We start from the raw sequence: 18,220 nt of genomic DNA, 5'->3' as shown, positions 1-18,220 counted from the left end.
AAAGTCAACACAGTTCTAGGCTGCATTAACAAAGGGATAGGATCAAGATCATATGAAATGTTAATATCACTTTGTAATGACTTGGTAAGGCCACATTTGGAATACTGCATCCAGTTTTGGTCACCACAATGTAAAAAAGATGTTGTGAGTCTAGCAATAAAGATGATCAGGGGATTGGAGGCTAAAACATATAAGGAATGGTTTCTGGAATTGGGTATGTCTAGTTTAATGAAAAAAAGGACCAGGGGTGACATGATAGCACTGTTCCAATATCAGGGGTTGCCGCAAAGAGGAGGGAGGCAGGCTATTCTCCAAAGCACCTGAAGACAGGAAAGAAGCAATGGATATATGTATTATAACAAGTTCTTTAATATTTATTTATACCCCAAAGTTATTATTTTAATAAATATATAATCCAGATAGCGAACACATTCAATATAGGAGCCCTGGTGGCGCAGTGGTTAGAATGCAGTATTGCAGGCTAAGCCTGTCCACAGCCAGGAGTTCAATCCTCACCGGCTCAAGCTTGACACAGCCTTCCATCCTTCCAAGGTTAGCAAAATAAGGACCCAGATTGTTGGGGGCAATAGGCTGACATTTGTAAATCACTCAGTGCTGTAAAGCAGGGCTTTTCAACCAGTGGTACGGGTACCACCTGTGGTACATTGGCACCAGGCAGGTGGTACGCCACCATCCTAGAAAAGTGGTAGCGGGGGAGGGGAATGAGCTGAACTGGTGGCAGCACCGCACAAGCCTGAGTGAGAGATGGCTGGAGCTGCAGGGCTGTCAGGGCTCAGCAGAAGCACCAGGATCAACGCCAGGCTCCAACTGGAAAGCAGCACTGATCTTGGCGCTTCTGAGCCTAGAAGAAGCGCCGATCAGCTGGAATGTTGCAGCCTCTCCAGGGTCTTGTGATTTACATTCAAATGCTTGGCAACTGATTCATATTTATGACGGTCACAGTGTCCCGGGTTCATGTGAAGTGACCAAAACCTGCTGCAACCACCTGCTGCAACCACCCAGCAGATGGGGGGGAATAAAAACCAAACACCCCCCACCCCACCCCTGCTGCCAATCCTCAACAGAAATGCTCACAATAATGAAAACCTTGGACAGGAGGAAGAGCGCCACCAGGCGGGCAGGCAGGTGTCTTGCTCGGCTGTGGCTTGGGGGGCACTTTTTTCAGTGATATTGTAACTTCGAACAGTTACTAAGCGAACTGTTGTAAGTCAAGGACTACCTGTACTTTATCACTTTTTTCCTTTTTTTTTTTTTTTTTTTTGGTCATCAAGTTTTTGACACCTTGCTAGGCCACTGGTGGTATTCGGATGTTGCCATATCCTGAAAGTGGTACAATGGGTGAAAAGGTTGAAAAGCCCTGCTGTAAAGCACTATGAAACGGTATATAAGTGCAATTGCTATTAAGAGATACTCCTATTTTGTTTCAGTTTTCTCCTGCCAAAGACAAATACCATCATTTTAAGCAGAGCAACTGATAAGATAAAAGGACAGGCAACCCATCTTAAGTAACGGTGTTCCGAACTACCACATTTGCACGACCAGACCAATTACATATGAGAGCTTGAAGAATCTTCTGGAAGTCCCTTTGGAAGTCCCTCTCTTTGAACAGTCTTGGAGGATAGAAATAGTGCCCAAGGATTAGAGGACAACAAATAATATTTCTATCTTCAAAAAGGGAGAAAAAGAGAACCCAGACTATAGACTCATCAGTCTGACATCAATGCCATACAACACTCTGGAAGAGATGATTAAGCATGGTTCTGTGAGCATTTATAAATGATTGCATGACTTTACCATGAGTTTATCAAGAATAAGTCACTGTGACAAAGTGACCAGCTTGTTACCAAGGGAATACAAGTTAATCAAGGGAATGCAACAAGAATAGTGTAGTTGAACTTTAGCAACAATCAATGATATTACCCATGAGATTCTAATATACACAATGACAACATGTGCACTAAATTATGCTACCATTGGATGTGGGCTTGGGTGAGCAATCATACCCAATTAATGTCAGTTCCACATCAAGCTGGACAGTGTTGAGAAATATATTGCAAGGTTTTACTCTACTTCCTATACTGTTCGACATATTTATAAATGACTTTTATAAATATGGACAACTAGGAAAAAGGGCTGTGGAGTGCCAAGTATTAAAAGGAGGGGGAAATGAGTGGGGGAGTTGAAACATCCTTATGGTTGTAAGTGTGGGTGGGCTACCAAGCACTTAAGCTTTGATCACATGACTATGAGGCTATAACTTTGGGGATCAGTCGTAGATCCTTTTGTTCAGTGCTGTTATAAACAGTCATTGAATGAATGGTCAGTAAGCAAGGACTAGCTATGTATTTATAATTTACATCTATGGTTAACAAAGTCACAGTTACAGAAAGCAAAATAAAAACATAAAAAAAATTTGCAGAAAATTCAGATATTCTAACATCTCGTACTAGTTTAACATTGCTATGACATGTTTATGTTTTTTGCACTTTTTTTGCATTTTTGCACAAATGCAATACTGGGCCTCTTCTTTTTAAAGCTTACACTTTTACATTGTTTTCCTCTGATGAAATCTACCATTTCTCCATTTTGCACATACAAAGATTAACAGTATATAAAATTCCAACTAACTGCACATGCACTAGCCTCAATTGTGCATATGCTAATTACGAGTTAATTAAGTTTTGGGTAATTTGATACACAGCCTGGTATCAAATTACAATTCACACTTGCACTATTTACCACCTACCTGTATCACATTTGCAGATGACACAAAGATGAATAGAATAGCAAACATCTTAAAAGTCAGTATCAGGATTCAGCAAGGTCTGGATAAACTGGAATGATCATTCTTCTAGCAAGAATTTCAATGTTAATTTCAAAGCAGGGGGAAAAAACAAAGGCATGAATATAAAATTGGGGCAGTGAGACTAATCCTATTAGGAAGCCAGGCTTGTGAAAAGGATCTGGATGCCTTGAACCAACACACTTCACACTTCAGCTAAAAACTCCAAATGTATCAACCAAAATATAGTGTAACAATTAAGAGAAGTACCGTAAATGTCGGCGTATAAGGCGACTTCCACGAGCGCTGAAATCCGCACCAAAGACGGGGGTCGTCTTATACGCTGAGTCGTCTTATACGCCAGAAATACTGGTAGTTTCCGGCGTATAAGACGATGTTCTAGGAATGCGGCCCGGCTATAAAGATGGGGGTCGTCTTATACGCCGGGTCGCCTTGTATGCCGGCATTTACGGTAATTGTTCCACTATGCATTTGTCAGACCAATCCAAAAATATTTCATCCATTTCTGAGCACCACATTTTCAGATAGACATTGGCAAATTGGTACCTTCCAGAAGAAAGCAATCAAAATGATAAAAGCCTGGAAGAAGAAAGAATATTTGGTGGTTTTGGGAATTCAAAGTTAGAATGGCACTGAAAAAGTGACTTATGACTGTTTTTCAGTAACGACCTTTACAGCAGCCCCACGTTCATGTGATAAAAATTCAGATGCTTGGCAACTGGCTCATATTTATGACGGTTGCAGTGTCCCAAGGTCACGTGATCACCTTTTGCGACCTTCTGACAAGCAAAGTCAATCAGGAAACCAGATTCACTTTACAGTTGTGTTACTAACTACTGCAGTGATTCACTTAACAACTGTGGCAAGAAAGGTCGTAAAATGGGGCAAAACACACTTAAGAATGTCTCACAACAAAAGAAATTTGGGGTTCGGTTGTGGCCATAAGTTGAGGACTACCTGTACTAAAGATACAACATAAAGGTAACTGTAAAAATAAGCCATAGCTTGCTGCAATGTTATGCAGTCCGCCATTCTCTTTGGCTCCGTTTGCATGAAGCACTGCAACCATTAGCTAAGCTGATCACTTTTCTAGGTAATGCAGAAATTGGAGTAAATCACGAAATCCATCCTCGAGTGAAACGCAATTGCGCCTGGAGGGAACCAGGAGCGGCCCCACACGCCACCGCCTCGCCCGGCCTCGTACGGCCGGCGGCAGTTCGAAGGGGCAGGCAGCTTGTGGGAGAAAGCCGGTAGAGGACGCCCACGGCACAGGCCCAGCCTTTCCCAGCGCTGGACCTGCCCTGCCCGGGGCGGCGCTTCCCTCGTCCTCTTGTGGGGAGAAGGAGGAAGGCTGTCGCTTGGGCTGGGCCTGCCCGCCTCTCTCATGTGACTTAGCCGGGCTCCTTCAACGCGGCTGAGAGGAGAAGGAGACGGAGAAGGAGGAGGGTGGTGGCGGCGAGGCTCAAGGAGAGTCGGATTATGGCCACGGTAGCGGGTCTCGTTGCCGCCTCTGTTTGGCACGGCAAGACCCGGAGCTGCCGGCGCTGAAAAGGGGAAAGAAGAGAAGTCGCCCTCGCCGAAGTCGGGCACTTATCGCTTCCCATCATGGCTGAGCCGCCGGGCGGTAACGGCGCTGTTTCTCCTCCGGTCGGTTTGCCCCGAGAGGTCCGTGAGCAGCTTGCGGAGCTGGAACTGGAGCTCTCGGAAGGTGAGCCCCCCTTTTCTCTTCTCTAGGGCGGAAACCAGATTATTGGCAGCCTTCCATTTCTCCGACTGTGGAGAACAGGGAACATATTTCTCCCATGGGCTTCCCAGTTGAATTGATTTTCTTTGCTGGGGTGGTGGTGGAGACAAATGGGGGAAATAAGAAGAAAAGACCCGTACCTCTTCTCCCCCAACGTGCGCTCTGTAGTCTGTTCCCTGATGGTGGCGTTTACATTTTCCTTTAGGGTTAGCATGGATCTTGCTACGAGTGTCTGCATGAAAGCTGGATAAAACAGATTAGGTCATTTTGGGTTTTTAAAATTTTTATTTTAAGGTTGACTAAAATAAATTCAGCCGCCTGTGCATACGCACACTTCTGCACACACCCACACAAATGTTTTCAGTTTATTTTTTCCTTCTCTTCCACAGAGACGTAATTTCCTCTTTTTCTTTCTGTGGCTGCATAGATGAGATTTCCTTTTTTTTTTTTTTTTTACAATTTCCCTTTTCCCTCAGTTTGTGACTTAATTGTGACTTTCGACCTGCATTGTAACATAACTCCCACAATCTACAGTCAGGGGTAGAATGTTACTAAACAAATACTTTGCTGTTGCTGTAAATGGGTTTTGGGGAGCAGTGTGGTGAAATTTAGATTCATACACATCCCTATGAATTTTTATGTAGGATGCATTGAAGGCCATGGTTAAATCACAGTTGACTTCTATCTCCATTAACTGTCATGGATCTGATGTTTTTTGATATTACTGTAGCACGATTCAAGGTGCATATGTGCTCCTTATTTTTGCATGAAAACTTCTATTAAAATAGAGGTCATAGTTATCTATTCAGTATAATGTTCACTGCAATAACACTGCTGGCCTATATAAAAAGGCCAAGAAACAGATCTGAACCAGAGGTTCCTGTGAATCCCCAAGGTTTTACTTGGAATCCTTCTGAAGCAATTATCAGAACACTAGTCTCATTCTGTGCACAAATGTGCCATTGCAATCATGTATCTGTCCATTTTTGTCACTGTTGTAAAAATAGATCCAGTGCTGTGATCATCATAGACAGAGCATCAGCATTTTATATGGAACATACCTGAAACCACCAAATCATAGATCTTTTTTTTTTCTGCACAGACAGAATCATTAATCATAACTCTTCTAATTTGGGGTGTTTAGTATCTCTCTCTGTAGAAAAGGGTTCAGCCAAGTTTTGAGGTTTAGTTTTAGAAGTACAGTATCAATAAAATGAATTTTTTCCCCCCATATGACCATGTCCCTCTAGAGTTAGGTTTTTTTTTCTTCTATTTGTTAATAGTTTATAATTGCTAGGCAAAGTCTTTGGAGGTATTGCTTGACTAATTAAGCTTTCTTCTGAATCCATCCTTTAAAGAAGACTCTTGACCCATCACTTCTGCATCATAATTTAGAGAAATGCTTAGGCAGAATATGATGGTTGAGGATGTAACAGTCACTGAGAGAACCAGGTCACATTCTTTCCATTCCTCCCATTCATTCCACTTGTATACATCTGACCACACCAGTGATGCATATAATCTGCAGGTTCAACACAAAAACTATAAGAATCTACATTTTTGCATAATAAGTGCAAATAATTTTGTGCAGAAGAATGGAAACTGATTTGTAAGTGGTACTCAGTAGGTTCCATGTAAAAAAAAAAAGGCTCCATTTTAATCCTGCATGATCCAGGTTTTACTTTATTATTCCATTTGGGTAGTGAAATGAACCTTTTTAAAAAATGTTTTGGTTTGTGGGAAACTGCTATTGAATGAGAACTACAAATATGCTTTATGCAATTAAGAGCTTCTAGCATGATAGGCCTTTTGTCTGCCTGGATAATTGCTGCAGTTTCTTTTTTATTCCCCCTGCATATATTAATTTAGAAAAATGTTATACATATCTTACCACTTGGTGCAGTGATATCACAACTGGTGTTAGAATATATAGGGACTTCCCTTACTACATCAGCAGCGTTGCCTGTCAGTGGATAGATAATTAGAATTTGGTAGATAACAGAATAATGTGAATAGTATAACCAATTTTACCATTTTAAAGATAGTCCAAAAACTGCTTTTAAAGTGATTAATTTTATTGTTCAAATATACAAAATAGTTTGTTTAAAGATAACCAGAAAGCCTTTCATATACATTCTGAAGTATGAGAGTGACATGATGGATCATTTGTTCTTGATAGGATATACCAGATCTTTTTTACCACATTTTATGGAGTGCAGGTCACACTCACACCTTCCACTGTCCTTAGCCAGCCTGTGGTGTTGGTATTGCTAGCAGGGGGTAGGGCATCAGTGCCAGGGCCCAATGGTGTTGGAGGGCGTGGCGCACCGTGGCCCTCCCCAACAGTCCCAGTTTTTCATATTGCTCCTTGGGAAATTAATTGCCCACCCCTGCCATATACTGGGTCAAATGCATATAGGCTTAAATGCATATGTAAGCAAATGACTCCAAAAGTACAGTCTGAAATTAGGAAAGTTGGTAAGGCTAAACAGGAGTTTGTTTTTGTGAAAAATGACTAGGAATTCTATATTCTTGTGGGATTCAAAAGCATTAAAAATTTGGAGTAAGCATTTTTAATGTTAAGTATATGTTAGTTGCATCCAGATCAAGGGTCTCAAACTAGAACTCATTTGACTAAAGCTTACCCATGCCTACTGGAAATGATTTGTCTTGCATATACTGCTGATTTGCAGGACAGTATCTCTTTGGAAGGAAAATGAGTTTTAAAAGGTGTCTATATGGTTGAAGAGTTTTGAAAACAATGAAGACTTTTGAGCTTTCTATGTGGTCTGCAGCCTGTTCAATGCATATGTAAGCACTTTACACAAGTTCCTGTTTAAGCTAAAAACAAAACCTGAAATTGTATTTGAGACATAAATGGCACATTTCCTCCTTTTCTTTTTTTCCCTTCTTTAGTTGTTTTCTTAACTCTCCTTGTTGTTTTCTGCTCCATGGCTATTGAATGATTGTCTTCTGTCCTCATAAAATGACAGTCATAAGTGAATTTTGTGAAACAAAAGAAGCAGTTGATGTTAAAAAAGAATTAATAAAGCATGCAGAATTTCCTTTTGGGACTCAGGTATGAATCATTTTTCAAAACTCAAATAGTAGTCTCATTTCTGTAAAGCTGTAATTTTCTGAGGAGAATACAAAGTTAATTATTTCAGAAGGGGACATTTTATGAATTATCTTACCCTGATAATATATTTATCATGACAGGCTGGATTCTAAGCAGTTACTTAATTAGTTCAAGGGCTTGAACAAATGGATTTTTTTTTTTTTTTTTGGCTTTGTGGAGAGGGACTCCCCTCCCCGTATCTATCATAACTCTTTTTATAATAGCTCTTTTTGTTCTTTTTTGTCATCTAGTTTGTATTAACATTAGATCTGCCATTCCTTTTTTTTTCTTTTCTGTTCAATCATGTCTGATTCTCAGAGACTGCCTGGACAAGTCCCTGCAGTTTTCTGGGCAAGGTTTTTTAGAAGTGGTTTGTCATTGCCTCCTTTCTAGGGCTGAGAGAAAGGGACTGGCCCAAAGTCATCCAGCTGGCTTCGTATGTAAGGCAGGACTAGAACTCATGGTCTCCCAGTTTCTAGCCTGATGCAAATACAGGTAATCCTCAACTTACAACAGTTCATTTAGTGACCGTTCAAAGTTACAACAGCTCTGAAAAAAGTGACTTATGACCATTTTTCACACTTGCAGCATCCCTATGGTCACATGATCAAAATTCAGATGCTTGGCAAGTGGTTCATACTTATGATGGTTGCAGTGTCCTGGGGTCATGTCATCAACTTTTGCGACCTTCTGACAAGCAAAGAGAACGAGGAATCCAGATTCACTTAACAACCATGTCACTAACAAATGCAAGGATTCACTTAACAAGTGTGGCAAGAAACGTCGTAAAATGGGACAAACTCACTTAACAAATCTTTAACTTAGCAACATAAATTTTGGTCTCAATGGTGGTCGTAACTCGAGGACTACCTGTATCACAAACCAAAGATACAATTGGCCAATTGAATTAATTGAGCAAAGAAACACAAAGAGATGATGGTTTTAAGTGTCCTACATTATATGGTGATTTTATACTATGAAAAGTATACAGCACAAAATTAGTAATTGAGCAAATGTGTTGCTTGTAGAATGCATTGTTGTTGTTGTTAATTGCGAAGTCGTGTCTGACCCATCGTGACCCCATGGACAACATTCCTCCAGGTCTTCCTGTCCTCTACCATCTTCTGGAGTCCATTTAAGTTCACACCTACTGCTTCAGTGACTCCATCCAGCCATCTCATTATCTGTCGTCCCCTTCTTCTATTGCCCTCAATCTTTCCCAGCATTAGGCCCTTCTCCAGTGAGTCCTTCCTTCTCATTAGGTGGCCAAAGTATTTGAGTTTCAACTTCAGGATCTGGCCTTCTAAAGAGCAGTCGGGGTTGATCTCTTCTAGGACTGACTGGTTTGAACGCCTTGCAGTCCAAGGGACTCGCAGGAGTCTTCTCCAGAACCATAGTTCAAAGGCCTCAATTCTTTGGCGCTCAGCCTTTCTTATGGTCCAACTTTCACAGCCATACATTGCAACTGGGAAAACCATGGCCTGGACTATACGCACTTTTGTTGGCAGGGTGATGTCTCTGCTGTAGAATGCATTACATTTTAGTAATACTAGGCTATAGAGAAATCATTAAAACTAAAGGACTGTTGACATTCAAATAATATTAGTATGCAAGAGTACAGAGAAAAAAGGTAATTCTGTACAAATCTTTAAGAGATGTTGCTGTATTTCTGTACAATGGTCTTTAAGGTGAATAGCATTCTATACATTATTGCTGCTGCTGCTGCTACTGAAACTTCAAGTCTTGTTCATGGTTTTCTTCAGAATATTTTGGGAGGAAGCAATAATGTTATGTTACATAGGAACATTATCTTTGAAAAAGTTCATGAAAATCTTTATGTACAACTTCAGAGAAGGAATGTTTAATAAGCAAATTTATACAATTTTCTTGAGTTAGCCACCTACAGTATGTTCCAAGGTAGCTGTTGCCCTTGCCCTTCATATTTTCTTCTCATCCTATTTTTGTTTTTTAATTTATTTTACAGTTTTTACATGTTTTTCCAATCATCAGCTTTCAGAGCTTTCCTTCTTGTTATCTTGTTGCTCTTGTTTTGTTGCTGTTTTCTTGTTAGAGTCTTGTTGTTTTTATATATAGCTCTGCAATATATAAATATAAATTTTCAGTAGCAGATGTGATTGACCCAGTTTCATTTATGGGAATCTCACATAAGCAGTTAATTTAAATCATATTAACATTTGGAGAATCATGAAAAATATTCCATTTTCAATAAACCCTACACTGGAAATACACCGGCATGTTTGGCTGCTAAAAAAAATGGTTTTCTTAATGTTATAATGCACCTTGCACAATTTAATCTTTTAAAGTATACTATGGTACGCTTATTCTGCATTGTTTGCATAGCATCTGATCTTGATACGGTATCCTTGAAGCCGCAATTCAAAGCACTGCAGTGCTTTTTCAGCATAGCCGAGTGAGGATACTAATTTAATATGGAGACATGTTTGCAATAGGGATGTTTGTATCGATAGCATGCTACTTGCCCTGCATATAGGTACTTCTTTGTTGCATTGTGATTATTGTTGAGTGAAAATTATATATAACAGAGAATGTAAATTATTGTAAGCCAGTAATATTTCCTCCCTGGGGAGTTCTGAGTCTTAAGAGAGTAAAGATTTTTACAGACTAATTTCAGCACCTTTGATCCAACTAAATTTTCCAGAAAGCTAAAAACATCAGATTTGAGGTAAGCATCTCTATTAGGAGGGACCTTTGTCTACATTGATTAGTTGTTTGCTAGTATTACTGATGCCTTTTGGGGATGGTTTTATGCCAAGGATGTGGTACTTTTCACTGAGAATAAATATAAGCAGAAGCTGTATAAAACTATACAGGCTTGAAGGGGAATACATCAACCACTTGCATCAGGCTACAAAACAGGGTGCCAGTCAAAAGCCTGGGATGTGATACAGTTTTTATTTGGCATCCTGCTCAGCTACGTTTGTGTGTGTTGGTAGATTGTTACATCCTAATTCAGTAAACCAGTGTGTAGATTCTAAGACGCCCATCCTTGCTTCTTTCCAATTTAATTTAATTTACAGCTGTAAATTAAAGCAATTCAGAAATTTGGAAGTACTGGTAGTGATTTCCGTCTACCAGTAGATACATGAAGTTTGGCTTCCTCTAGTCATACTGGCATACATTTTGTGATAAACAAGATATAAGTATTGGATTGTACGCTGACTTCTTCTGTTTTACAAACATCTTGCTTTAAGAATTCGCTTATTTTCACTGGGTATTGTTTACTGTGCATGTTTTCAGTGAGGGCCTTGTAATAGCAACCATGTATTTCCATTTTGTTTCTGTTGGTGGATAGATCAGTATAGGTGCCTACAAAAGAGTATTACGTATTTGGGCACCAAGTGAAGGTAATCTATACCGTGATATTGGTATACAAGTCAAATGTTATGGGTCTCTCAAGAAGTCGTCATATGGTACAATGATTTGTCAAGATCTCAGTTTCTGTTTCTGACAATTGAACCAAATGTCTAGTTGTCAAGCTCTAACTAATGTTTAACCATGTGCCAGACACGTTTTAACCAAGGAACCAAGGCTATTTATCTTTAAATATAAATATAAACTGATATAAAAAGTAGTATTTTTCATGTTTTTAATTTCTGATAGCATAAAAATCTTCAAGAGTATAGTCACAAATTATGTCTTTAATAATTTGTGGCTATAACCCTGATTTTATATTTGTATAAGCATATTGCAGGAGCTGGTGCTTTTGTCAAAATAATCAAAGTAGTTTTGTGATGCTATCTAAGCCTCTTTTGAATGTGGGTGCAGCAGGACAATATGTGTATAAAAGGAGCAGGATTTATGGCTTAACACTGCTTTTGTCACTTGCCCCCCTCCCCATTGATGCCTCTGTATCCCATTATTTTCTTTACCTGAGGGCTTCATTCCTTTTGTGCTGCTTCTCTTTTAAGCTTTGCAAAATCTATCAGGAGCCTCCTGTAATAATTTATTCCCATAATTTGCTTATATTATTCATGCATAATTTGGTTTTACTAATTACAGAGGTGATTTTTTTTCCTATAACATTATGTGTGTTTTTATAGTGCAATAAGTATGTGTATTTTTAAATCATTGAAAACATTAATGGGTAATTAGCCAATTTAATACCTCATATGAAGAGGTCATTTATTATTCTTTGGCAGCTTATTAAAGCTATTGATTTTGTAGAGGTCTGAAACTGCCTTTAATTTCTGTTTTGGCTTTTGCTTATGAATAATGTGCTGCTAGTTTTGATTGAAGTTCCTTAGCATTAGTCCACCATTACTTTTTATTGGGAGTGGCTTGGGGAGGGGAAACTCCTTCTAATCTAATTAGCCAATGAGAAGCAGTGAGAAAAGAAACTAATCCATGCCATAGAGATGCTGCATCAATGAGTTGTGGAAATAAACAGATGATTAATAATTATTATTTTAGGTATTGTAAATAATTATTATTTTAGGTATTGTGTCTGTTTTTGAAAATTTGTGAAACTAAAACTGCAGCATGAAGTGTGTTGTTAGGTACAATTTTACAATTGTTGTAGTGCAGAATGAAAATGACAAAAGTCTTGTCTGGAATATTCCTTAGAGAAAGAAGATTCTACTAATCTGTTTTCTAACAGCTACATTCATTGTGACAGGCTGTGTTGTATCTAAAAATAAAGATTCCTTACTAGAATTCACCTTTCCCAAATGTTCTGTTTTACGTCTGTTACAGGAAGTTGTTCTGCTTATCTCTCTGGTAAAGACATGCCATGTTAGTTGTAAATGTCCTGGCTTTGTTTCAGACTGCACATAATTTCCAGAAATAAGTAGGTCTGAACCTAACATTAGAAAAATTGGAGCTTGTTTGATATGCCGATAAGGTACTGTTTATATATTTGGGAAAGATGAAAGCTCCCTTATAGGCTCAGTGTGGCTGCATGGGAAAAAGAGAAAAGAGGAGTTACTAACGTTATAATCTCTTTAAGCAAATTTATGCCATAACCCAGACTTGAAATACTGTGTAGTTATGGATCCATCCTAAAGATGCACAGAAGAGCAACCAAAATGATCAGAGGGCTGCAGTGATTCACTGATGAGTTAAAATGGTACAGAACTGGACGGTGAGAAATTCAAGATAGAAAGGGAAATACTTAGTGCATAGATACATTCTATTTCTTGATTTCTAAAGATACAATTACAGCAGCTTACTTGGCCATCTTAATGAAAAAGTAGACAAATCTAAGGAAAGTAATTCTGTTAGTGGCTTTTCTTCATAAGAGCCACTTCATAAATATATTTGACGTAAGATATAACATGGATCTGAAATTAAGTTATTTTATACTCATAATCTGTTGTGTACTTTCCAGGTGTTTCATCTTTGGGAATGAATGAAATGCTGGATTAGGCCTTTCATTGGATCCAGTGTACTACTTCTAATCAGTATAGATTAAGGTATTTCTCTCCAGCATTCTTTGTCTTGGTGAGACTTTGTAATTTGAATTAATGCTTCTTGTGAGATAATTCCATAGATCTGAAAAGAGTTGGGAAAGAATAGTATCTAAAGATAAAAGAACTGGCAAGGGAAGAATAAAAACTCTTGTTCTCATACTTGGACTTTATTCATCCTCTCACCTTTGTCAACTTCTTTAGGACAGAGCTTGCTTGAGCTCAAATGCTATTGAGTTTAACTGTGACAATGAGGAGAAATAGAGTATCTGTTGTAAACTCCAGACATAATTGCTGTCACCTGTATAAATAATAATAGGTTTTGTCTGGATAATCAAGAATTTAAAATTATGTGGATACCAATGGAATAGGCCTCTTTAATCTCTGTGAAATTATGCACTATTAAGTAGCATGTTGACTAATAAATTCAACCTTGATTCACAGCACTGGGCATATAAGTAACAGTAGATTAAAAAAATCTATTTAGCAGGGAAAAAAGTTAAATAATGGGTGACTGTATTTAAAATAAACCGTACTATAGATTGATGCTTCTGAGTCAATTTTGAATCTGGCAACTGCCTAGACAAGTTCCTGAAGTTTTCTTGGTAAAGTTTTATACAAGTGGTTTGTCTTGCCCTTTTCTTAGGGCTGAAAAAAAGAGTGATTGGGCCAAGGTCACCCAGGGCCTTCATGCTTAAGGTGGGACTAGAACTCACAACTTCCTGGTATCTAGTTTGCTGCCTTCACCATTAACGTAGAATGCCTTATACTTAACAGTTAAGGATAATTAAATAGCTTGCAGAGGCTGGGCATTTAGGACTCAACAGCATGGCCAGATCTTAGGTCTTCCCTGCTTACCAGCTACTCATTGTCCAAAGAATGTATTTCTATTGAGGCTAGGGTGTAACTTTTTGATAGGGAAATTCAATTGACCAATGAATACTTGGAGTAACATAATTATATTTTCCTCAGATGGATCCCTGCTCCTATCTGTTTAACTAAAGGTGAGTCATAGGCAGAATCAACTTTGTATATGTCTGGGCATGTTGTTTGCTAAGATGTGTTCTGACTGAAAAGAGGAAAAGCTGCATTATAGGACAGCTATTTTCCAAAACACAGACACACACATTAGCATTAAGAGGACGGGTTGTTTTTTTTGTTATCTTGAATGAATATGTAAGAAAAATCAGAATATTCATTAAAGGGTGTTGATTTATTTAAAGATTTGTGTGGCCACAGATCCTAGAATGTAAGTCAGGGCAGCTATACATATTTTCCATAGTGTTTGAAAGTTTGTGAACCCTTTGAATGTTCAATATTTCTGCATAAAAATGACCTCAAGCGTGATTTGTTTTCCACGGAAGTCCTAAAACTGGATAAATAGTACCCAATTAAACAAATGAGTAAAAAACATTATACTTGTTCATTGGTTTATAAATGATCCAAAGCTACATATTTGTGTGTGTATGAGAGACAAAAGTTTGTGAGCCTTTGTTTTCAGTAAGTGAATGATCCATTGCCATTATGAGATATCAAATGGACAATTCTTATTTTAAAATCTAGTGATCTTTGGATTTAGTTAAATCAAATACAGAACAATTCTATGTGTATTAAAACTGCCCTTATTAAATTCAGTACTGTAATCTGAGTTTATTCTTGATTTCAGTGTCTAGAAATTATGTTTTTGCAAAATTTTGTTTTTAAATTATCAAGGATTTATTTATATACTGTATATTACTAAAACCTGTCTGTTTGATACTTTGTAACCAAACCAAACCAAAACACTGCATCATAGGACAAAATTTTGTCAACAAAAGTACCTAAAATGAGCTAACCTGCATAATGCTGGCATCCAGTCATTTTATTTCTATTTGTTTGTTTTATTTATTTAACTATATCCCACCTTTATTATTTTCACAAATAACTCAAGGTGACAGACAAACATATCCAACACATCTTCCTCCTATTTTCCCCACAACAGCCACCCTGTGAAGTGAGTTGGGCTGAGTGAGTGTGACTGGCTCATGGTCATCCAGCTGCCTTTCGTGGTTAAGGTGGGACTTGTCTAATCCCAAGGGAACGAAAGTTGGGGATTTTTATTTTATTTGCTGCTTTAATGTTGCTGCACTGCTGCTTGTTCAGCAGAGACTTTGCTAGTGGGAAAATGGCACGGAACATCAACAGTCATTTCAGTTGCTTCTGTACCCCATCAGCTTGTGGGAAGCTGTCAGGAAACATTGGAAATGAGAATCACATGGCCCTACCTGCATGCAGTAGCATAGAGGTGGCATGCTTGTGGAAAGTTGCAGGGAGAAAATAAATGAGAAATGGTGCACTCTCTACCAGTTCCTCTGTGTTTGCATGGTACTGGTCACTAACATATTCCCTTGCCCCCTTCCCTACCTGGCAGCAGCCATTTACTTGCATGCAGGGAAGGGAAGGGAAGGGGAGGGGAGGAAGGGAGGGAGGAAGGAAGGAAGAAAGGAAGGAAGGAAGGAAGGAAGGAAGGAAGGAAGGAAGGAAGGAAGGATTTCTGATGCTCACTGCTATCTTCAGATAAAGAAATGGGAAGCTGTCAGAAATTTGAAAGTTATTCCTTCTCCCACTAATTTTTGTCCACCTGTGATTATTCTGTTTCTCTGTTTAGATAAGAAAATATCTGAAACGACCCCACAGGTCATGAGTTGTCTAGTACACAGCTACTTTAAGTGGAACTGAAGTCCTGCTTTCAAACACTGGAAAATTTTATAGAGTACATTACTCAGCATTAATTTGGGGTTCAGTAATATTTTCTCCTATTAATTTATCTAGGGTGGTGATATGAATTAGACACTTTTTGATTTCTGTTACTTCAGCACACACAAACATGTTTTCAAATATATAAATATAAGTAAAGTTATGAGGATTGAGATTCTCAGGAACCCAAATCTACATTCAAGTAGGATGTCAGAAAATATATCATCTTTGTTGCATGTTTTTGATTTTTGGTGGAAAGAATTTGATGCAAGTCCAAACACAACCCAGTTTTTCTGCAATCATGTAAATGACAGATTGGGTCATCAGTAGTGTTCAAGCAGTTCTGCCAGAATTCCTACAACTGCATTTAAACAGCTGGTAGATATACCTCCTGGAGAAAATAGGAATTGTAAGTATACCATGACATATGTGCCCTAGAAACAGTGTTTTAACCAGTAGCCTAGATCTTAAACAATTTCCAAGTTAAAGGGAGAAACTGTTAATCCCTCATATTTAAGAGGTTTGGGAATCTGAAGTGGGAAGGGGCTCCTTTTCTGTGGGACAAGCCCCCACCCTGTTTACGTTTCAAAAGCCACAACATTTACAATCGTTTTGGAGCTCCTTCCTCTGATTTTATCATGTCAACTTTAACTTCTATTTTTAGTGCTTTTTATTCTAATATTTGGTTGGTGTTATTTTTATTACTTTAATTAGTTTTTATATTGAGAGCTTTTTGGACTGCAGCGGGATGGAAATATGATAAATAAATGTCTCCTTGCTGCTAAGGGCTTAGTCTCTTTGTTGTATTCGGTGGAGCAGTTTGCTTTATATCATAATATTTAGAGAATTATGTTTCCTGGTGTGGCAATTTTGATGAGTAAGATGGAGAGAAGAACAAGCCTCATCTCCTGTGCAAATCTCTGCTGGCACTCACCAAGATCGGCTCCTTGGTGATCGTATCTCTGTAATTGTAATGCAGTTACATAGAATTCAGAGTATAATGTAGTTTTCCCTGTCATAGGTGAGGCCAGTTTGTGACAAGTAGTAGACATGATCTAGCTTCTAGCAAGTTCTTTCCCCAGATATTTTGTTTTACATTTGCTGGCCTGGAATTCTGAAATAGCAATGGATAAGAATGAAAGCTTCTGAAGGCCTCCTGTACTTTGGATTTTAAATACCTAAGTGTAGTCAGTAGTTATTTTTTTCCATTTGGTTTGCATATCGGTCGTCAGCTTGGCTGTGCAATTATAACAGAAAGCACTATGTGTCTGCTGTTGTGTCTCAGTTCTGTGTCCAGAGTAAATCGTTCAGATTTCATAAACTGTCTCCAATATTCAAAGAAATTGTATTTTTTTTTTTAAAAAAATGCAAAAACAAAAAAAGTAAGTGTTAAAATGATAGAAGTAAGTAAGCAATAATTGATGCGGTCATTTCATAGCAGATTGAGGGCAAAAGAAAACAATAGTATAGTTCAGGGGTCTTCAAACATGCTGGCTGAGGAATTCTGGGAGTTGAAGTCCACAAGTCATAAAAGGGCCTGGTTTGAAGACCCCTGATATAGTTAGTTATTGGTTAACTCTTTGGAAACTGTTACTTGCAGTTATTGGTAAAACTTTAAAGAAAAGTTCTCTCTGTACTAGGGCTGGGCAATTAATTTTCCCAAGGGGCCACTTAAGAAACTGGGAGTATTTTGGAGGGCCAAATGACTGATGGCTATGAAGGTGTGTAGATGTGCGTGTACATGCATATGTAAATTGAAAAAAAAACCCTTCAAAATAAAAGCAATCCATGTGGGCCAGACAGGGACAGCTAAAGACTAGATATGGCCTGGGGGCCGTAAAATGCCCAGGTCTACTCTATTCACTGGATTACTGTAACGTGTATGTGAGCCTGCCTTTGGAGATGTCCCAAAAGCTAGAGCTAATGCAAAATGTAGTAGATAGATTACTAGTAGGAGTGTCTGTGAACATAGAACAATGCCAGTCCTAAAATAAATACATTGGTTGGTTTATGATATAACCTTTTAATTCCCATTTGTTGCAGTATTAGGATATATTGGCCAATGCTTTGTCAGAACAGAAACTGGTGTGGACATGAAATGCCTCTCCTTCCAAGATTCATGCTCAAGTGATAGGCCTTCCTGGTGGTGATTCCTATAATTCAGAATGATATTTCTTTCAGAATATGATCTTGTTCATCTTTTACAAACAGCTATTCTGTTTGATCTTACTTTTGATCATAGTTGTCCTTAGGCATCTTGTTTATGCATCTTTTCTTATTTATTGTACCTTTTACAATGAGGGGAAAAATTATCTGATCCCCTGCTGATTTTGTACATTTGCCCACTGACA

General features: G+C 38.4%; 1 protein-coding gene across 2 annotated transcripts in view; it reads left to right on the top strand.

The window, feature by feature from the left end:
* The first annotated feature begins 4,161 nt into the window (after positions 1–4,161).
* The window catches only part of DIP2B (disco interacting protein 2 homolog B), a 207,469-nt gene continuing 193,410 nt past the window's right edge, over positions 4,162–18,220 (top strand). Inside the window, exon 1 of one of the 2 annotated variants that reach the window (XM_039352035.1) lies at positions 4,162–4,532. In XM_039352035.1, coding sequence (XP_039207969.1) covers positions 4,430–4,532 — 103 coding nt within the window. In that variant the 5' untranslated portion in view covers positions 4,162–4,429. The remainder of the gene's footprint in view (positions 4,533–18,220) is intronic. The other variant, XM_039352032.1, reaches the window with a different exon arrangement.

This window comes from Crotalus tigris, unplaced genomic scaffold, assembly GCF_016545835.1.
Source record: "Crotalus tigris isolate CLP2741 ecotype Arizona unplaced genomic scaffold, ASM1654583v1 scf7180000018397.643900, whole genome shotgun sequence".
Classification (NCBI taxonomy): domain Eukaryota; kingdom Metazoa; phylum Chordata; class Lepidosauria; order Squamata; family Viperidae; genus Crotalus; species Crotalus tigris.
The sequence above is the reverse complement of the archived record's forward strand: the minus strand, read 5'-3'. Positions and strand labels throughout refer to the sequence as shown.